Here is a 22,948-nt window from a genome sequence, read left to right as displayed (position 1 = left end):
GAAGAAATCACAGATCTGAAATGAGCTCCATTTTTTTTTTTAAGAGGACTCTGATTCAGAATGATGCACACTGCCCATAGCCTAATGTCACTGTGCTTGTTGGAGATACCATTGGAATTCAGTGATCGAAGACTAATGGGACTACCTCAAATCTCCCTTTCTTCGGGAGGTCTTCATGTCAATATTCTAGTTATTCTAGTTTTTGATGTTCAATATATATCACAAGATTCTTAACACAGTTCAATTATGATTTTATTGGCTTGTGTTGCCATTTGTTGACTGTTCAGGATAAAATGTTAATGAGTTGAAATGTTTCCACTGTTATGATTTTGATTAAGAGACTATCAATCTGCCGAGACAGTTTTATTGCTTGGACATTGTGTAACAGTGACATAACATTCAGTATCTTGTATCAACAGGCCCCAACAATGTTCACTGTTATTGATAGTTAAATATGAAATTACCATTTAATTCATTGATTTATTCATCAGTTTCCATCAAAACAGAACTCTCGTACTCATGGTGTAATTTAGTGCTGCAGATTATGACGTTTCATGTCAAGTTTGAGAATCATATTGCTGTTCTATCAGATTCATAAAACATGGGACGAGATGTTAAAAACGGTCCATTGTGCCATAGATGGTATGCACTCACATGAGATTTGCCGTGATGTTGACAGAGTGGCATGGGAGGTGTATTTATTAGACTGGGTTAAGATGTCAATTTTGGGACACATCCTCAGTAGTGTGCCTTCGAATCAGTGGGTGTTTCGGCCTGTAATCACTAAACACCCTCAAAGGTGGCCAGCTAAAGGGTGATCAAGCCTTAGCTTGTGTCCCATGCTCAATTAAGATTTCCCACGGGACTATGCAAGGCAGGGGCGTCCTCTTCCCTGAGCCAGCCCTACAGCTGACCGCATACCTCATATGCCCTCAAGTTCTGGGATCTGAATTGGGTTCTCAGGTGGGGGTGGTGGGTCATGAAGTTAAAGCCCAGCAAGGGTCCTTCCGTTTGATCCAGATCCACTGGCTGCCTCTTTCAGCTGCTTGAGAAACTGCTCTGACGGTCTGCCGCAGAGCCTGTCCATGGATTCCAAGTTCTTTCAGCAACCTGATGGTGGAAGAAGCCACGAATCCTCTGCATCCCACTTCAACTGGCCAGACTTTTGCATTCCAGCCACGCTGAGTTGTCTGCTGCCAACTGTGTAACGCAGTTTCTTACGCTCGTAGGCCTCTTCAACAGAGTTTTCCCACGGGACTGTGAGCTCTGATGTACGCAGCCTTTTGTGAAGGGGACCAGAGTACCATGTCTAGCCTAAGGTTGGTAGAAGCAATCTCAGGTGGAAAAATGAGTTGCTGGCCAATATCGACAAGCATCTTCCAGTCCCGGGCCATGGCTAGGTGTCCAGTTTCTGGCTTCTTAGGAGGATGCTTGGGCCTTTTCTGTCCCTCCCGGATGAATGTTGTTGTTTTGACGGGATTGCTTGTTTTTGGAGGTAATGAATTGGTTGCACTCCTCTTGGTCTCATATGCTGCAGCCAGGCTCTTGAGGACCCGATTGTACCTCCAGGTGTAGCGGCCTTGTGAGAGGCTGGTCTTGCAACCTGTCATTATATGCCTGAGAGTCGCTGGAGCTGGGCAGAGGGGGCAGGTCGGGTCCTCGCCATACCATTGATGTAGGTTTTTTGGTGATGGAAGTACTGTTACGGTTTTCTTCCGTCGAAGGAGAGGCGGACTAAAATGCAGCGTGGTTATTTCGATACATGTTTAATAAAAGATAAACATGAACAAAACAAATAAACGTAACGTGAAAACCTAAACAGCCTTATTTTTTTTATTTTTTTTTTATAAAAATAATTTATTATCTTCAATACCATTCATTCTTTACAACTCATAATTTACATACATACACAAATAATGGTATTTTAAATAAACTAATTAAACTAAAACATAAACCACAAACAAAACCTCAGGGGAGCATCTTCCCTCCCCGTTACCCTACAAAATACCTCTCCCTATCTCCCCGTCCCTAATCTATCCTCTTACAAATCTAAATGACTCCCAGCCCTAAACCCCCCCTTCCACCTCTCCCGAGCAGCATGCTGCCCCCACTTCCTCTCCTCCCTCTTCATCCTCCCCCCTCAAATCTCCTTCCACCCTCCTCACTATCCCTTCCACCCCCAATCTTTCCCTGTCTTCACCATGTTCTGCCTTGCTTCCCACAGCCCCCGTTTAAAGAGACTCATGAGAAGCCAGAGCAGAAACCTGTCCCTATCCGTCCCTCTCGCTCTCCCTACACCCCTCTCTAACCTGGCCCACGTCAATACAAAATCCCCTTTACCAAACCTAACAACACCCGTGCCCTAGCCCATACTACTCCGGCAAAGGCACAGTCCCAAAAGACATGGCGCACAGTCTCCTCCCTGCCACAAGAGGATCTTAGACAGGTGGGGGATTGCACCAAATTATACCGGTACAAGATGGAACGTACCGGCAAACACTTATGAAGGCTCAACCAATTCAGGTCCTTGAGCCTGTTATCCAGACCCCGCGCCTGCACTCCCTCCCAGACCACTTCCGAGATGCCCACTACAGGCGCCGGACTCCCTGCCTTTCTGACCTCCTCGTACAGGTGCCTGTGATCTAAACCTACTCGGGCAACTTCAACCTCAGGGTGCGCACGCAGCCACTTGGCCGCATGACCAAAGTGCCACGGCAGCTGTTCTGCCCGAGGACCCGTGTTAGACCACACCATTATGCTTCTCGCCTGATACGAGAAAAACACCCGCAGGAGGTAACCGGACGGGTGTATCACTGGCTGAGCAAGCTCCGTTAACAAGAAGGAAACAAAAATTGAGTCCAGCTTGAGGGGGAAATGTGGTACCCCCTACCTCCCTCCCGATGGGACAGATCATGCGTGCCCTGGCGACCCACTCGCACCTGCCACTCCACATAAACTGAAACACAAGCCTCACTAGAGGCCTCCTCAGACAAGCCGGCAATGGGTAGATGTATGCCAAATACAAAAGAGACGGCAACACATCCACCTTTAGGACCAGGACTTTGCCCATAAAAGACAAATACCTAGCTTTCCACATTGCTAGCTTCCTCTGTACCACTGCGATACGCATGTTCCAGTTTAGCGTCGCTGAGCCGGAGGTCTCAAAATGGACCCCGAGAATCCTCAGGGCCCCCTCACAGAGAGATAACCCCCCAGGCACATCCGTTCTACCGCGCCATCTTCCGAAAAACTTGACTGAAGACTTTGCATGGTTCAGAACTGCTCCCGACGCTCGGGTGAAATCCCCAAAGATGGCAAGGGACCTTGTCAGGCACGAGTCCTTGCACAACAGCAAGGAAGTGTCGTCGGCGTACTGCGTCATCTTAACACGCAGCCCACCACTTCCAGGGATCAGCAAACCTTCCACCCCTGTGTCTGCCCTAATGGCAGCCCCCAGAGGCTCCATGTACAGAACGAAGAGGAGAGCCGAGAGTGGGCACCCCTGCCTGACCCCAGACGAGAGGTCAAAACATCACCCAAGTGACTATTTACACTAACTCGGCACCCCGCTCCGACATATAATGTACGAATCCATCCTATAAACTTCTCCCCAAATCCTAATCGACCTAACACTCTGAATAAAAAGGATCTATTCACGCGATCGAAGGCTTTCGCCTGATCTAGCGCTGCTACCATTAAAGGCAGACCTCTATCTTCAACCCAAGCGATGGAGTCCCTGATTAACTGTAGGTTCCATCGAATAGAGCGGCCCTCTACCCCGCACGTCTGATCCTCATGAACGACGTAGGGAAGGGCTGTGCGCAACCGGTCTGCTAAAACCTTTGCAAGTAGCTTGTAATCTACACACAGCATGGTCAACGGCCGCCAGTTGCCAAGGTCTGTTACTTCCCCTTCTTATATAAAAGTGACAGCACACCAACAGCCATTGATCCCCCGGGACCCCCCGTCTCAAGGATGGCCTTCAAGACTTCGAGGACCACTGGTCCAAGTATACCCCAAAACTTGAGATAAAACTCAGCCGGCAGCCCATCTATCCCAGGCACCTTCCCTTTTCCCATCCTCCTAAGAGCGCTCTCAACCTCTTCTAGTGAGATCTGGGCCTCCATCACTTCTCTAATGTCCTCCGGCAACCGCCTGGACAAGTGTTCTAAAAACACATTTCCCTGCTCTACATCTATTTCCCTTTCCTTAAATAAACCTTGGAAATGATCAGTTGTCACCCTGACCATATCCTCTGGTTCTCTAACTATACTACCATTTTCTTCCCTAACACCATGCATTACCTTCCTACTCTGTCTTGCCCTAACCAACTTAAAGAACATAGCAGAACAAGTCTCATTATGTTCTAGAAAGCCACTATGCGCTCGCTCAAGGAAAGCTCGAGCCTTCCGCTCCTGCAACTCCCTGAGCTGCGCCTTTAGGGTTGCGGATCTCTCCCAGTCAAACGACCCGCCGAGGTTGCCTGCCTCGTATTCGAGTTCAATTAACCTCTGGATACGATCCACCTCCCTCCTCTCCTCCCTTTTTTTCCTCTTGCAATACCCTATTATAAAAGCCCTAATCCTCACCTTAACTAATTCCCACCACTCTAACACCCCCTCGCACATGGACCGGAGGCCCTCAAGCCTCCAAAAGAAACCATAAAACCTGTCAACAAAAGCCTGCTCCTCCAGCACATCCCGATCTAGCTTCCAGTACCCTCTACCAAAGAGGCAGACTGGCGACCCCACCTGCAGGAGCACCCCGTCGTGATCCGAAAAGAAAACAGGCAACAGCCGCCCAGACAACTTACCCAAAGACCTGGGTACAAAAATATAGTCGAGCCTCCGCTCAACCCCTGGAGTTACGCCATGTAGGACCGTCCATTTTCGGAGTAGTGTGCAGACCACCATCTACCAGACCATGGCAAGCCATTAGCCTGGCAATGGCGCCCGCACTGCTATCCCCCTCTTCCTAAATCTGTATTAAAATCCCCCTATCACTAATTTCCTATTTGTGACACACAGGGGCGTCAGACAGTCCACCATCTCCCTTCTGTCTGCCACCACCTGTGGCCCATACACCACCACTAATCTAAATTTACAATCCCTTATCGTGACATCCACCCCTATAACCCTCCCCTGCATTACCACGAAAGAATCCTCCACTTTTACCTCCCTGTGCCCACACAAAATCCCTACCCCGATGAGTGCACCCCCAACACCCCAAACCGACTCCCCCTTGTCCCACTCCCTCTTAAACCTAATAACATCCCCTCCATCCCTCAGGTGAACCTCCTGTAAAAAACAAAAATCAAACCCCACACCCTCCAAATAACTAAAAACCGCCCTCCTCTTAACAAAATCCCTTAAACCCCTTACATTTAAACTAACAAAAGTAAAATTAGACTCCATGAAAAATAAATACATGTAATACACTCAAATTCTAAACCCAGACAGAAAAAAACATAAAACAGGAGACTCACCCGATGCTCCCCTGCTCCATATCTACCGGTGAGAACACCATCCGTAATCCCGACATCCCCCCTCTTCCTCCATCACACCCTCCCAGGATGCAGGAATAGTGTTTGGCTCCGGAGTGCCCTGCACCCTGGGTCTACCCCCACAATCCTCCCCCTCCCCAGTGTTGCAGCTGGTTTGGAAAAAAAAATTGGGGAGGCTGAGTCCCCAAACAAAAACTCCCCACCTCCTCTTGTACCCAGTCCTGAGTCTTGTTATGTGTGTCCCCACCCAACAGAAGTTGAGGGCCTGGGGAAACCAGCAGCAACCCAGAGGTTTCTCCCGCCCCCATCACTCTCTTGGCCATCCCTTCCCCCTCACTGTCGGCCAATCGCCCCCTCCTCTTCATACTCTTCTTTGGTGATGGCGGCAGTGAAGAGATACCACCCTCCCCCCTGCCAGCTCCTCCACCATACCCCTCATCTCTTCCACCATGTCACTTTCCCCCAGTCCACTTTCTCTTCCACCGTCTCCTTCTCCACCACTCCTCCCTCGCTTTCTTCTCTCTCATGCTCCTCCACTCGGTTGCCTTCTTCCGCCGCTTTTTCTGGTTCTCCTACTCCCGTGCCTTCCGTTTCCTTCTCTCTTCCATCCGCCGCTTCTGGCTCCTCCTCCTTCCTTGTGGCCTTCCCCTCTGGACCTGATCTCTGGTCATGAGGCGTGCTTCCTTCCCCTCCTCTTCTTCCCCATCCCCCGCTCCTGCTCCCCCAGCAGCAGACGCATATGACCTCTGCCGGCCCGGGCACCCCTCCACAGGTGTGCTGACGAGCCACACCCATGGCACGTCTTAGGCTTGTCACAATCCCTCGCCTCGTGATCCTCAGATGCACAAAATCTGCATTTTCTTGCACTGCATGAGGCGAATATGTGACCATAGGCCATACAGCGTCTGCAAAATGGGGGCTGACGTGCATAATACAACGTCCCCCTGTCAGCCCCTAGGGAGAACATAGCAGGAGGATGGAGGTAGCCACCATGTCCTCTTGGGTCCTCTCTGAGGAGGGCCTGGAAGCCTCTCCTCCCATTCCAAAACCCAAGGGAGTCTTTGAGGTGCCTTGCTGAGGAGACGTTATCCATGTATCTCCCCAGAAAAGCCCTCACCTCTTCGTCCTTAACGTAAGGGTTGTAAATGTTCACAGTTACAACCCTAAAGTTATTCTTCGCCAGGCTTGTTATTTCGTAGTGGCACATCGGCCTCTCACCTCCCACTGCTCTTGCCCTTCTCAGGATATCATCGTGTTTTTCCTCTGTATATAGTGCAACGTCGTATGCTCCCTCCAACGAGTTGCCTTGGAAACAAAACACGTCCTTCACCGTCAGCTTTAGAATCCCCATCAATATTATCCTTCCAAAGGATTCCCGTCCTAAAGGCTCAAACTCCTTTTCCTTCCAAGCAAACCGAATCGTGTTGGCCAGCCCAATCCCAGGGACCGACCGTGTTGATGTATTTAGCACCATCTCCGCAAGGAGAATGGCGCTCGTTCTCTTCTCTTCCAAAACAACTGAAAAGAAAAAACCAAGTGACTGAGCCTATCTGGTGAACACTACACAGAGACAGGAACAATCACCCACGAACCACTCAAAGAATATGGCTGCCTAAATATGGTTCCCAATCAGAGACAACGATAAACACCTGCCTCTGATTGAGAACCACTTCAGGCAACCATAGACTTTTCTAGACAACCCCACTATACCACAATCCCAATACCTACAAAAAACCCGAGACAAAACACACCACATAATTAACCCATGTCACACCCTGGCCTGACCAAAATAATAAAGAAAACAAAATACTAAGACCAGGGCGTGACAAGCACATCATAAACAGCTCTTATGATGAAGCTGATGTTGCTTGCCTCCATTTGCCAAAGCTCACTCCAGTTGATCTTTCTCCTCTCCAGGCCTTCCCATCACGTCCATTGCCCTTGTTTAGCAAGAGAGACAGCCTTTGCACTTCTTGCAGTCTCCCCCTGTCTGCGCACCTCCTCGACCACCAGCTTCCTGCTTTCAGATGTTGTTGCCTTATGGAATGTTGGTTTGCTTGCTGCCAGGCCAAAGCCTCCTCTTCCATGCTGGATATTCCCCACAATGTCTTGGTGTCTCAGGGCTGATGCTGCACAGATGTTGCTTGCTGCACAGCCTTGGATGATGTCCAGTTTGTAGGGGAGGTGCAGCCTTGCTTATGGTCTGCTCTTTGGAGTTTTCAGTATCCTCTATGAACTTGAAGTGGACAAGAGGTAAGATACATTCATTTGCCAGTCGATATTATTTGATGTAGTCTGACATCCGTTCACAAATTCAAATGTTTTACCTGTGCCAGGTGAGCCATTTCTTCTTTTATTATTTTAGAAGTACCTTTTGTTTATTCACTATTACACAGAGCTGGGTTATTGTAAGGGCTTACCTGGGCTGAAGCCCCTGGGCCCAGGCCTGTTAGGGGCCCAAGAGGCAGGAAGAAAATTGTACAGATAAAGGAAATCCATACAGTATATGTAATATATACAGTACCAGTCAAATTTGGACACACCTACAAATTCAAGGGATTTTCTTTATTTGTATTTTCTACATTGTAGAATAATAGTGAAGACATCAAAAACTATGAAATGACACAGGGGGGGGGGGTTAAACAAAATATATTTTATATTTGAGATTCTTCAAAGTAGCCACCATTTGCCTTGACAGCTTTGCACACTCTTGGCATTCTGTCACGCAGTCGCCTTGGCATAGATGGTACTAGTGGACCTAAACCATGGAAAATGCACCCCACCATAACATGTTACTTGTATCCCTCATTTATTCCTTTATTTTGTCAGTTATCGGTTGCCTATAGTCGAAGTCTGCAATTTGGCCAGCATGATTGGGGCGGCTGGGTAGCATAGTGGTTAGCGCATTGGGCTAGTAACCGAAAGTTAGCAAGTTCAAATCCCCGAGCTGACAAGGTACGAATCTGTCATTCTGCCCCTGAACAAGGCAACCCAGGCTGTCATTGAAAATAAGAATTTGTTCTTAACTGACTTGCCTGCTAAAATAAATAAATGATTGCCATGTACAGTGCATTTGGAAAGTATTCTGACCCATTGACTTTTTCCACATTTTGTTACAGCCTTATTCTAAAATGGATTAAATAAATAATCCTCATCAATACCACAATGACAAAGTGAAAGCGGGTTTTTAGAATTTTTTGCACATTAAAATAAAAAAACAGAAATACCTTATTTACATAAGTATTCAGTTCCCATTGATCAACCTTGAGATGTTTCTACAACTTGATTGGAGTCTACCTGTGGTAAATTCTATATAAGGTCCCACAGTTAACAGTGCATATGAGAGCAAAAACCAAGCCATGAGGTCGAAGGAATTCTCTGTAGCGCTCTGAGACAGGATTGTTTCAGGGCACAGATCTGGGGAAGGGTAACTAAACATTTCTGCAGCATTGAAGGTCCCCAAGAACGCAGTGGCCTCCATTCTTAAATGGAAGAAGTTTGGAACCACCTAGACTCTTCCTAGAGCTGTAGTACCCTCCAACACCATAGTACCCTCCAAACTCATCATTAAGCTCGAGACCCTGAGTCTCGACCCCACCCTGTGCAACTGGGTCCTGGACTTTGTGATGGGCCATCCCCAGGTGGTGAAGGTAGGAAACAACATCTCCACTCCACTGATCCTCAACACTGGGGCCCCACAGGTTTGCTTTCTCAGCCCTCTCCTGTACTCCCTGTTCAGCCACGACTGCGTGTCCATGCACGCCTCCAACTCATTCATCAGGTTTGCAGACGACACAACAGTGGTAGGCTAGATTACCAACAACAACGAGACAGCCTACAGGGAGGAGGTGAGGGCCCTCAGAGTGTGGTGTCAGGAAAACAACCACTCACTCAACATCAAAAAAACGAAGGAAATTATTGTGGACTTCAGGAAACAGCGAAGGGAGCACCCCCCTATCCCCATCGATGGGACAGCAGTGGAGAAGGTTTGTCGGTGTACATATCACAGACAAACTGAAATGGTCCACGCACACAGTTTGGTGATGAAGGCACATCAGCACCTCTTCAACCTCAGGAGGCTGAAAAAATGTGGCTTGTCACCAAAAACCCTCACTATCTTTTACAGATGCACAATGGAGAGCATTCTGCCGGGCTGTATCACCGCCTGGTACGGCAACTGCACCGCCCATAACAGCAGGGCTCCCCAGAGGGTGGTGCGGTCTGCACAACGCATCACCGGGGGCAAACTACCTGCCCTCCAGGACACCTACAACACCCGATGTCACAGAAAGGCAGAAATTGATCATCAAGGACAATAACCACCCGAACCACTATCTGTTCACCCCACTTCCATCCAGATGGCGAGGTCAGTACAGGTGCATCAAAGCTGGGACAGAGAGTGGTTCGGGTGGTTATTGTCCTTGATGATCAATTTTTGCCTTTAATCTCAAGGCCATACGATAGTTAAACAGCCGCCACTAGCACACAGGCTGACTACCAAAATACTTGATATCATTAGCCACTTTAATAAATGGAAGACTAGTCACTTTAATAGTGCCACTTTTAGAATGTTTACATATCTCGCATTACGTATCTCATATGTATATACTGTATCCTTTACTATCTATTGCATCTTAGCCTCTCTGTCACTGCTCATCCATATGTTATACTTATATATCCTCATCCCATTCCTTTTACTAGATTGTGTGTATTAGGTTTTGTTGTGGAATTTGTTAGATATAGCCTGTTAGATACTGCTGCACTGTCCGATCTAGAAGCATAAGCATTTCGCTACACTCGCAATAACATCTGCTAACCACGTGTATGTGACCAATAAAACTTGATTTGATATATTAATATGGGACATTTTCAGCCCTTTCCTGGGTAGCTTATATAACAGACATAATATGGAAAAGAGCAAACAAAACAAGAGAAAAAATATATACATTAATCAGTTGGTGTGTGTAAATATGTGGGTGTTGCGGAGTTGAAGCTACAACCCATAGGCTTGGCTGTCTCAACAATTCCCAGCTTTTGGGAGGGAGGGTAGACAATGAGCATGTCATTGCGGATGTAAGCAATGTCCCCACGCACTCTGGCATCTTTCATGGCTGGAATAAGTTCTTTCCTATTCTGTCACACAGCTTCAGGATGGTCCTTGTTGGGGAAGATATACTGTACGGTCCTCTCAAGTTCTTGGCTCTTTCCAGAACAGCGACCTTGAACCTCAGGAACCTCAGGAACTAGAAAGACTAAAATCTCAAATGTTATTAGTGACACCAGGACCTAGACAATTACGTGGTGCCAACAGAAGGCTGGAGGTAGCCCAAGTTTTTTGTTTTATGGCAACACAAGAGCAATTGGGTTGTCAAGCAGGTTCACATATTCTGGATCTGGCTATACTGAGGATCTGCACATTATTGGATTCGAGGCTGAAGATGAGGCAGTCTATATCTGCACTTGTCATAACTGGGTCACTGGCATACACCTAGTGCCACAATTGCATGAGCAGCCTGTACAAAAACTCCATTCAAAGCAGGAGAAACGTTCAAAGCTGTTGCCCATCACTACTGTCATTTCCACCATTTTCATCAAACTGACCAGACATTTATCATTTGAAATCAACATACAACAATGTGTCAATCATGTACATTTATCTAAAATATAATATCGATATGCATCTATATTATTATTCTCAACAGCTGCATGCTAAAACAAGGGCCGGGATGATACCAATATTGAGATACTCGGTAGAGAAGGGAAGTGTTATTTCCTTCATGATGTCTTTTAATTGTATGTGAGGGGACCTCTAATGAGGAATGCTGTGTTGCAATAAGCATTTATTAACTTGCCTCTATTTGATATTTCAACAACTGAAGCCAATTCTGCCAAGTTTTTAAAGCAGACATTTACCATCAAATCACAAATCATGTTATGTGTAAATCCCAGAGAGAAAGAGAGAGTGTTAAAGACTGGAGTGGGAGAAGATGGGTCACTTGGACTGTACGTGGACATGCTTAAATCCACTGACAATAGCCGGCTGGGTTCACTGAAGACAGTAATGCTGCTCGTGTTTTGCGTTCTCTTGTGTAGCGATCGATTGCTACTGCCTGAGTCGTCTGATGTAAAGATGGATGCCTTCCGATATAGGTAAATAAAAAAAAACATTTATGGACTGGCACGTATCTAATTGTTGTGATCGTCAAGGCTAAAGGGAGCTACACCGTGAAGTGATATTTTTCTTGTGACACAATGTATCGAGTTTTTAAAACGAACAGCAGCAGTGCACTAAGCAAACCATAGCGTGCTTCGCAAGTAATCTTTCTTGAAGTAACATTCAATGTCTTACAATTGCTTCCGATTGCACCATATGTTAAGTTGATGATACATTTATTTCCAGTATTTTTTGTTATTTTTTGTAAATGATCACAAAATATCCCCCGTCTCCTTCTGCTAATCTGAAATCGTCACGAATACAATGGTGTCTATCTGCGTTATTTTCAATTGTGCATACTGGACAATGTTATGCCCCATAGTAGGGGCCGAGAACTTCTGTGTGATTTTTAAAAAAGAATATAAGGAAAACATTTATTCAATGCGGTTCTGTGAACGATATATGATGCGAGGCAGGACACGTGATCTGATTTGTACGACAAACAACGAATAATCCAATTATTTTTTTGTCAAAAATGACAGGTTATAAACGTGAATAGCCTAGATTCCACTTTTTTAATATAATTCATTGTGCATTTAGTTGTCATCCTTTGTTACAATGTTTCATTGCTTGTTGTTGCTCCTGCTCCCCACACTCCTTACCATGACTCATTGAAATATATTTTACATTGTAAATGTCATGTATGAAGATTAAATTATGTGTTATGATATGTCTTCTCTCCTGTCTGGTCTAGCCCCGTCTTGGCCAATGCATGCTGCTTTACAGCATGAACACAGAAGTGTGGGCTCATCTTCTAATTCTGGCAAATGAAAATGGATGAGATTTCGATGTCCAGCCTGGACAACAGCAAGCTGGAGGTAAATATAGTAGTAGGTTTGGTTTAGTCCTGTGTGGACTATACATAAGGGTATCGTTTTTCACCCACACTTTTCATTTTAGTCTTAGACAAAGGCTTAAACATTTGGACTGTGTGTCATTTTGGACTGCAGCTATGGCTGATGCGTAACCTGTCCGGCGCAATTCAGCTTGACTGTTTGGCCCTAGTGTGAATCAGTTCTGTAGCCAACTCTTCTAACAGTATCATTCCATAGAAAGGCTATATCCTGGTTCTATATAATAATGCTGGGGTGGTTGGCAGGGCGTAGCTCAGGACATCCTTTCTGACCTGGTGGAGGATGCTTGTCTGGGCCTGTGCTTTGAGGTCCACCGGGCCGTCAAGCAGGGCTACTTTTTCCTGGAAGACACGGACCAAGAAACCATGAGGGACTTCGGTATGTATTTCTACTTTCTACTCACCTTTGTTTTTAAATTATTGTTTAACAATGGTTAAGATAAAGACGTGTACAGATGATATCATTCCACAAGTTTTAATTTGCTAACTACACCACCATACAATGATTGCAATATATAATATATACCTTTACTATGTAAAGTGCTTTGAACTACAATTTTTCTTTCTCTTTATTTTTTTGCATGAGTAGAAATTGTGGACCAGCCAGGAGTGGATGTGTTCGGGCAGGTGTACAACCAGTGGAAGAACAAGGAGTGTGTCTGTCCCAACTGCAGCCGGAGCATCGCTGCGTCACGCTTTGCCCCGCACTTGGAGAAATGCCTGGGCATGGGGCGCAACAGCAGCCGCATAGCCAACCGCAGGTTAGCCCCCCTACCAAATACTAATTGAGTGTATGTAAACTGCTGACCCACTTGGAATGTGATGAAAGAAGTAAAAGCTGAAATAAATAATTCTCTCAACTATTGTTCTGACATTTCACATTCTTAAAATAAAGTGCTGATCCTAATTGACCTAAGACAGGGAATTTTACGAGGATTAAAAGTCAGGAATTGTGAAAAACTGAGTTTAAATGTATTTGGCTAAGGTGTATGTAAACTTCCAACTTCAACTGTATGTCATATTGATGCGGTTACTGACATCTTTAAAGGGGTGGCTAAACTCACTAAATTCGCCTCCCTTTTCCAAATCCTTGTTATGAAATGCTAGAAGCCATGACTGAAGCAACGAGGGTTTGATTGGGGAGTGTTATGTTCGCTAATAGCTGGCGTTGTGTGTTCCACTTTACTGATCCTAAACAGCAACCATACTTTACAAGATGAATGGCTTAGCAACCACTTGACGCAGCATGACAACGTGAACGTGATTGGTCAAGAATCCTAAACCCTAAGCATTTCCTCCTTTTCTAGAATACCTATGATACTTGTGTTTATGATGCTAATGTTATCTCATGAATGTGAGGATGTTTGAGTTGGGGGGAGGGAAAACAAGCCCTTTATAAAGACCAAGTCTCGTTCTTTCAACATAACATTGGCAACTATGTATTGTTTCATGTAAACAAGACTGAGGAGCTGTGTGCTAATGGATATTTCTGTTGTCTGTAAAGAAATGGGAAGGCTGTAGGTTGATTCTGCTGCACTCAGCTCAGCTGCTTCTCTGTGCAGCATTTTACCATCCCCTTTTAGTGGGCAAGACTGGGCATGATTGAAATCAAAAAGAAAATCACAAATATCCAAGGATTTAGGAATTTATGTCATAATTTTGGAAGATATTGACTTACTGACCAAAATTATCCTATTTGCGCTTTGTATTACATTTTGGCACTAGAATAAATGTTTCTGACTAATGTCGATGCCTCAGGCCGTTTTCAACCAGACAAGTATTTTTGTTTTGGTTCAGCTAACCTTTAAACACAGCTACCCTAATACCAGTTGACATTGCAGTGCAGACAGCAATGTAATGCCGTTAAGACTGGAGTTGCTGCCTCGAATACCCAAGCCGACAAGGTGAAACATCTGTTGATGTGCCGTTGAATAAGGCACTTAACCCTCATTTGCTTCTGGGGCGCTGTACTATTATGGCCGACCCTGTAAAATAACACATTTCGCTGCATCTATCTGGTGTATGTGACGACAAAACATTTTCTCATACCACAACAGGGTAGTATTATTTTCTAATCAAATGTAGTTTGCACACTTTTCATTCAACTGTAGCCTTACTTTCTCTAGCAATCCTGAAGGAAGGATTCTTTCAAGTACTTTGCTTTAGCCTGCCCGGAGTAACAGACGGGCGGGGTTTGCCGTTTTGAGACTGTTCTATTGGTCCATTAAACCACACAAGCTCAATTAAGCGCAGATTAAATATTGGAAATGATTTCAAATAGTATTTTGAACCCAGGTCTGGCCATAAATCAATGGATGATGTCACTGACTGTCCTTTCTTCCCCACACAGAATAGTCACCGGCAACAACACTAACAATAAATCAGAGAGCGACCAGGAGGATAATGATGACGTCAATGATAACGACTGGTCCTACGGGGCGGAAAAGAAAGGTAAAGGACTGGCTTTCACCCTCCTTTTCATGGTGATCTGGGTCCTGTTTAGTAGGCAGAAAACGAGTGCAAACGTTGTGAAACAGAAAGGTACCACATGACCGTATCCAATAAGAACAGAGGTTAAATCAAATCCCATTTTTATTTGTCACGTGCTGAATACAATCAAATGCTTACTTACAAGCCCTTAACCAACTATGCAATTTTAAGAAAAAATAAGTGTTAAGAAAGTATTTACTAAATAAACTGAAGTAAACAAAAAATACATTAAAATTATAATGAAAAAAATAAGAAAATATTAAAAATAAATAAAGAGAAACAATAAAATAACAGTAACGAGGCTATATACAGGGGGTACCGGCTGGGTAGGTTACTTTCTAAATGTAATCCGTTAGTTACTAGTTACCTGTTCAAAATTGTAATCAGTAACATAACTTTTGGATTACCCAAACTCAGTAACGTAATCTGATTACATTCCATTACTATTAGATTACTTTCCCCTTAAGAGGCATTAGAAGACAAAAATGTATGTTAGCAATTGAACAACAACTATTGTAGGATAAATCAATGTTGAAGTTTACATAGTTGGCCATATATGGATGTAAAATGTTACTTTATTGGTTGGTTATGTAGGCTTCTTCTAACCCATCACTTTCTACTACATATAATACTATGATTAAATTATATCTTTACATTAAAAACCAAAGTCTATCAGAATTCCAGTCATTCCAATAAATGTTTTACCCTTTGATCTTCAAGAATAGGATTTGGAAGTATAGATTAGCCAAATTGTTTTACCTGAGCATAACCCCAAAACTAAGGACTTATTAGCCAGCCCTACTTTGTTTCTGATTTTGTTGTCATGGAGGATTGATTGGGCTTATTGATTCGAGTTGAAAAATAAATGCAGCGCTCATGGAATGGCATGCTTTGAGTGCTGCTGAAAAGTGCTATTTACATGTGAAAAAGGAATGCCATATGCTGCATTTTCTATAGGCCGATTGTTTACCTTTTTGTTGGTGACACTTTGATATCTTGATAATCTGTAACTGTTTAAACGGTAAATCCACAGATGAAACAATAACAAAAAGGCTTCCCCACCTCGGTTTTGGTAAAAAGCTGAGGGATGGGCCTGGAGAAATGTAACCACACCCAGATTAATAGACAGAGCTATGGATGTATGGACTGACCATCCATGTTATCAAAATTATTGTTGTAACCATGTTGTGAGGCTGTACGGTGTTTGTTTACATTCACAATGTTTACAAACATTGGAGAAAAACAAGCTTATATTTTGGGGTCTCCTGGAGTGTTGAACTATTTATGTAAGTTATATTCTTCAAGAATCAATGGATATATATCATTTATACATCTAAAAATTGATGTGGCAGATTGCCACTTTAAGTCTATCAAAAGTGTGCATGTGTCCATTAGACCTATGGAGAATAAAAAAAAGTAGCAATAAAAGCCCCACTTTTACTCCATAGGCTGGGATGCGCACTATGCAGCTATTGCAAGAGCATTTTTCACTGGCTGTGTGATTCACATCAATGCGCTATGTAGATGTCAATAATAAGTGATATCCGTATCACCGTAGACGACACCACTGCTGTCATCCTTACCTCCAAGTGTTTATTCAAGTTGGATAATCTTTCGATGCCGACAGCAGTCGCACCATTGGAAGACATAGTTTGGACTGTAGCCTACAAAAGCCTATTCCTGCTCTTGTCCCGAGATCCATCAAACACATTTGGTGTGTCATCATAGTGGTCCTTGACTTGTGGTCAGACTCGCTCACGTGGAACAAATTTAAACTTGCACCTTTTTTCAATACTGATTTGAATGTCATTGAGAAAACAGAAGTGTCAAGGTTTTCTTTTCGCAAACATGCTTTCTGAATTTAAAAGTAATCCTCGACGTAATCATCTAGTTTTTCAAAAGTAGCTGTAATCTGATTACAATATTTTTTCTGGTATAGTAACAGATTACAGTTAGTTTTTTTGTAATCTGTTACTCCCCAACCCTGGCTACCAGTACAGAGTCGATGTGCGGGGACACAAGTAGCCATTTGATTAGCTGTTCAGGACGCTTGGGGGTAGAAGCTGTTAAGAAGCCTTTTGGACCTGGACTTGGCGCTCTGGTAACGCTTGCCGTGCGGTAGCAGAGAGAACAGTCTATGACTAGGGTGGCTGGAGTCTTTGGAAATTTTTAGGGCCTTCTGACACCACCTGGCATAGAGGTCCTGGATGGCAGGAAGCTTTGCCCCAGTGATTTACTGGGCCGTACGCACTACCCTCTAGTGCCAGTTGCCATACCAGGCAGTGATGCAACCAGTCAGGATGCTCTTGATGGTGCAGCTGTATAACTTTTTGAGGATCTGAAGACCCATGCCAAAACTTTTCAGTCTCCTGAGTGGGAATAGGTTTTGTTGTGCCCTCTGCCCTCAGTGTGTTTGGACCATGACAGTTGGTTAGTGATGTGGACACCAAGGAACTTGAAGCTCCCAACCTGTTCCACTACAGCCCCGTCAATAAGAATGGGGGCATGCTCGGCTCTCCTTTTCCTGTGGTCCATAATAATCTCCTTTGTTTTGTATCACGTTGAGGGAGAGGTTGATATTAGCGGTCGACCGATTATGATTTTTCAATGCCGATACCGATTATTGGGGGACCAAACAAAGCCAATAGTGATTAATCAGACGATTTTTTTGTGTGTGTGTGTGTGTGTGTGATAATGACAATTACAAGAATACTGAATGAACAAAGAACACTTATTTTAACTAAATATAATACATAAATAAAATCAATTTAGTCTCAAATAAATAATGAAACATGTTCAATTTGGTTTAAATAATGCAAAAATACAGTGTTGGAGAAGAAAGTAAAAGTGCAATATGTGCAATGTAAAACTAACGTTTAAGTTCCTTGCTCAGAACATGAGAACATATGAAAGCTGGTGGTTCCTGTTAACATGAGTCTTCAATATTCCCATTTAAGAAGGTTTAGGTTGTCATTATTATAGGCATTATGACGCGTCGACTATTTCTTTCTATACCATTTGTATTTCATATACCTTTGACTATTGGATGTTCTTATAGGCACTTTAGTATTGCCAGCCTAATCTCGGGAGTTGATAGGCTTGAAGTCATAAACAGCGCAGTGCCTCAAGTATTGCTCAGAGCTGCTGGCAAATGCAGTAAAGTGCTGTTTGAATAAATGCTTATGAGCCTGCTGCTGACTGAGCGGTGGTAGGTAAACTGCTATATCAAATCATAGACTTAATTATAATATAATAAACACACCGCAATACGAGCCTTTGGTCATTTATATGGTCAAATCCAGAAACTATCATTTCGAAAACAAAGCATTTATCCTTTCGGTGAAATACAGAACTGTTCTGTATTTTATCGAACGGGTGGCAACCCTAAGTCTAAATATTGCTGTTACATTGCACAACCTTAAATGTTACGTCATAATTATGTAAAATTCTGGCAAATGAATTACGGTCTTTGTTAGGAAGAAATGGTCTTCACACAGCAACGAGCCAGGTGGCCCAAACTGCTGCATATACCCTGACTCTGCTTGCACAGAATTCAAGAGAAGTGACAATTTCTCTAGTTAATATTGCCTGCTAACATACATTTCTTTTAACTAAATATGCAGGTTTTAATTGATTTTAAGAAAGGCATTGATGTTTATGGCTGGGTACTTTTGTGCAACGATTGCACTTTTGTTAAATCATCACCCGTTTGGCCAAATTGAAGTAGGCTGTGATTCGATGATAAATTAACACTCACCGCATTCATTATATGCAACGCATGACAAGCTAGTTAACCTTGTAAAATCATCAACCATGTGTAGTTCACTAGTGATTATGTTAAGATTGATTGTTTTTTATAAGATAAGTTTAATGCTAGCTAGCAACTTATCTTGGCTCCTTGCAGCCACAGGTCCTTTTGACGCTGCACTCGTGTAACAGGTGGTCAGCCTGCCACAGTATCCTCGTGGATTGCAATGTAATCGTCGGCCAAAAAGGCAGATTCTTCTGAAAACTTGAAATCGGCCCTAATTAATTGGCCATGCCGATTCATCGGTCGACCTCTAGTTGTTATGCTGGAACCACACGGCCAGGTCTCTGACCTCCTCCCTATAGGCTGTCTCATCGTTGTCGGTGAAGTTAATGATGGTGTTGGAGTCGTGCTTGGCCATGCAGTCATGGGTGAACAGGGAGTAAAGGAGGGGACTGAGCATGTACCCCTGTGGGGCCCCCGTGTTGAGGATCAGCGTGGCATATGTGTTAATACCTACCCTTACCACCTGGGGACGGCCTGTCAGGAAGTCCAGGATCCAGTTGCAGGATCCAGGTGGTCTGCTTGAAACATGTTGGTATTACAGACTCGGTCAGGGACAGGTTGAAAATGTCAGTGAAGAGACTTGCCAGTTGGTCAGTGCATGCTCGGAGTACACGCCCTGGTAAACCGTCTGGCCCTGGAGCCTTGTGAATGTTGACCTGTTTATGGTCTTACTCACATCGGCTATGGAAAGCGTGATCACAGTCGTCCGGAACAGCTGGTGCTCTCCTGCGTGCTTCAGTGTTGCTTGCCCAGATGCGCACGTATAGAAATAATTTAGCTCGTCTGGTAGGCTCGTATCACTGGGCAGCTCACGGCTGTGATTCCCTTTTGTAGTCCGTAGTAGTTTGCAATCCCTGCCACTTCTGACGAGCATCGGAGCCAGTGAAGTAGGATTCAATGTTAGTCCTGTATTGATGCTTTGCCTGTTTGATGGTTCATAGTTGGGCATCTGCGTCATCTGACAACTTCCGTATTGAGCGAGTCACTGGTACTTCCTTCTTTAGTTTTTGCTTGCTTGTTGTTTTCCATTGCAAAACGTTTTCCTACAGTGTGCCCTATGAAACACAACCCTGGTGACTGACAGTTATATAAAATGTATCTACTCACAAGAGTAGACAAATGGAAATTAGAATCCTATAATGGTGAATACCAGTAGTCAATCTCTACATTAATTTGAACTGAAACAGAGTTGACTTCAACTGTGCACATGCATCCAAAATGTAGTTGTATATGTTTTGATCTTCACTTGATATCTAGTAGTAAAACAAATATGCTTTGAAGTGTTATCAATGTGCTTGGTTCTCTTGTGTATTTGTACATTATGATATCTTGTAAATCATTGAAATTATGTCCACGTGTCTTATAAAATGCTCTCGTTTTTGCAGCGAAGAAGAGAAAATCAGATAAGGTATTTGCACTTTCTTTGAAACAACAATTAAATATTTTCTGTAATAACATAGTTTTGCCACTAGTTGATCATTCTGCTTTTCTTGATGCTTTATCTGAATAGAATCCAGTGCCACAGCTGAATTTCAAGTGAGAAATCGAAGGGAGAATGTTGATTGGCACTTGGGGTTTGTGTAGTTGTAACCAATCTAATAAAATTACTACAGGAAAGCACGGCCAAAACAAACCATAAAAATAAAGTTATCTTAATATGTTCGTAAAGTTTCCAACAGTATGCAGCATGAACCTGAAAGGCGACGAGACCAAATTTCGATTTCTTCAATTTTAATATTTGTTGTGATTATCAAGCTTTCTGTTAAACAGAACATATTGTTTTTATTGAATAAGACAATTAAATTACACATTTCTTATAGTTTTGTGTAAACTATTTTGTTTTATATGTACATATATATATATATTTTCCTTTTTTATTGTAGAATCCAAACTCACCCAGGAGATCCAAATCATTTAAACATAAGAGTGGTAAGTTATCATCATTAGTCTGTAACTACAAAATGCATGGTAATTGTGACAAATGGAGCGATTGCTTTAGGCCTCATTCTTTGGATAGGCCTAATACACACTCTGGCATTAATTCAATAGTATGACAGTGTTATGACAAAGGATATACTGTATGTAAGTTGTCCCTGAGACGCTCTACCCTAGTTCTAGGTCATTGAGACTGAGAGATTAAATAAGGTGTGGACTGTGGCTCATATGAAATATAAGCCATCCTACAGATAATTTTGGAGTTTTGTTTTGCAGTTGCGCTGTGAATCTAAGAAGATATTGCTATTTTATATTAAGGTGGTTCCAGAGATCATCTGACGAGTGTAACTAAAATAAAAACCTCCTGGACCATCCCCATAATCAGATTTTCACAGTCACAGTATAATTTCCTTGGAGTGGAGAATGGAGGTGACTTTGATAAATAGAGTCCGTCTGTCTCCACAGGTATGATGGGCCCCAGACGGCGTATGGGCAACCAGGAGAGCCCACGCATGCTGATGAAAGACGAGGCCTTCCCTCAGTGACAGACACACAGGAAGACCATTCAGAGTCCACCCTGGCTCCTTTTGTTTTTCATTGGACCGTGACAGATGTGTAGTAGACTATTGCTAAATGGGTCGTGTTCATTAAGCACCACACTGAACAAAACTGACTGATACATGGAGGTAGTGACTGAACTTCTCCAATAAGAAATGCTTGTTTGTTTTTCCATTGTGAAACGTTTTAAAATGTTTTGTTACTGTGTGCCCTAATGAACACAACACTGCTGAAGCAGTCCAGAGACCCCCTGCACAGTGTGTCTCTTCCGTTTTTCCCCTCCACCGAATCGTTGCACCAATAATCATTATTTTATATCATACATTATTTTATCGATAGGTAGGTCTTGGCTGGCCTCTTTACGAAATATTGTGTTAGAATCTGTCAATGCACAGATAAGGAGTGAGGTCGTACAGTGGCTAGGCAGAGGCAGTCGAGGTCGGAGCAATGGATACTAAGGACCATTTGATTATGCACTGACTTTTTGATGATATTATCAGTCAAGAAGTCTTTTCAACTATCATTTTTTTTGACAAGAACATAATTATGGACAAATGGACAGTTAAAATCAGAAGTCGCACAACTTACAGGCAATAATAGTTCATGGTTTGTCATTTTATTACTCCATATTCACAGTGTCAACATCATGATTCTCCTACTGATGAGTATGCTGAAAGGACTCCCGTCACTTGTCATATACCTGTGGAAATAGGTTTTGAAATAAACTGCAAACTCCTTGCAATAGAACATGGGTTAATCTGTTTCATTGTAGATTAGTAGTTTAGTTAGGCTTGTTTTCTAGCATTCAAAACATTCTTTATTATTTGTTTACATTGTAAAGGGTTATATGTGTCCTCAGTGTTGTGATAGTGTAAATATTTAAATAGTTGAAATGCTGCTATCATGGCTTTGTATTTGTTCATCTGTCAAGTAATAAACGATTGTCATCTGTCGATGTGTGATATTTGAACTGCGAGTATAGGAATTAAAATTATGTTTGGCTTGACGTGGGCTGATGCATACATCTCCCCCGAGGGGGGTTGCAAACAAAGCCAAGATTTAGTAAACACTTTTCTGTTGAATGAACCTGAACATACCCTAAACCTTCCCAGCCTGTAGTGCACTCAGTCGTGAGCAGGGGAGGCTGTTGATTGCCTGTTGTGGAAATTCAAAATTTTGCTGTTTTTTGGTGTGTGCCCAAAGTGATGTAGCTAGTAGGGCTTTTAGCTTGCTATGTGTTTTTGAAAATGTCTTGATTTTAAAGCCTATACACTCAGAATGTGTATTTGGCATGGGGGTTGACAGGGTAGCCTTCAGTCTGAGTAAAGTATCTTTTCTACAGTCGGAAAAGTGACAAATAAAACACATTCTTGCAGAAAGGGAGCTTTCCAAAGGTTCAGCTGTAGAGATATAGGACTCATCTTTGTATCTGTGCCATTGAGGCTATCTCCATTTTGAAGTAGTCCATTTTATTATTCACGATTGGCTGATCCCTTCTGATGACTGGTTTGGACATGACTTCAACAGGGTCACCAGGAGGGATCAGCCAATGAAGTTGGAAGTCTCACCCAGTTGACTAAA

At 43.4% G+C, this 22,948-nt stretch overlaps 1 protein-coding gene across 2 annotated transcripts; it reads left to right on the top strand.

Annotated features, from left to right (window-relative positions):
- Window positions 1-11,536: 11,536 nt before the first annotated feature.
- Window positions 11,537-22,320, top strand: atxn7l3b (ataxin 7 like 3b). 2 transcript variants are annotated; one of them, XM_029629675.2, is made up of 8 exons: window positions 11,537-11,653; window positions 12,412-12,535; window positions 12,817-12,949; window positions 13,160-13,331; window positions 14,921-15,021; window positions 20,260-20,282; window positions 20,758-20,803; window positions 21,275-22,320. In XM_029629675.2, exons 2-8 carry the CDS (start codon window positions 12,485-12,487, stop codon window positions 21,352-21,354), a joined length of 606 nt encoding a protein of 201 aa, XP_029485535.1. In that variant the 5' UTR covers window positions 11,537-11,653; window positions 12,412-12,484; the 3' UTR covers window positions 21,355-22,320. The 2 variants fall into 2 exon arrangements, with proteins under 2 accessions (XP_029485535.1, XP_029485536.1); XM_029629676.2 differs by lacking the exon at window positions 11,537-11,653 and adding an exon at window positions 11,684-11,818.
- The last annotated feature ends 628 nt before the right edge of the window (window positions 22,321-22,948 follow it).

The sequence above is a fragment of the Oncorhynchus nerka genome, linkage group LG23, assembly GCF_034236695.1.
Source record: "Oncorhynchus nerka isolate Pitt River linkage group LG23, Oner_Uvic_2.0, whole genome shotgun sequence".
Classification (NCBI taxonomy): Eukaryota; Metazoa; Chordata; class Actinopteri; order Salmoniformes; family Salmonidae; genus Oncorhynchus; species Oncorhynchus nerka.
This window is presented reverse-complemented; position numbering and strand designations above follow the sequence as displayed.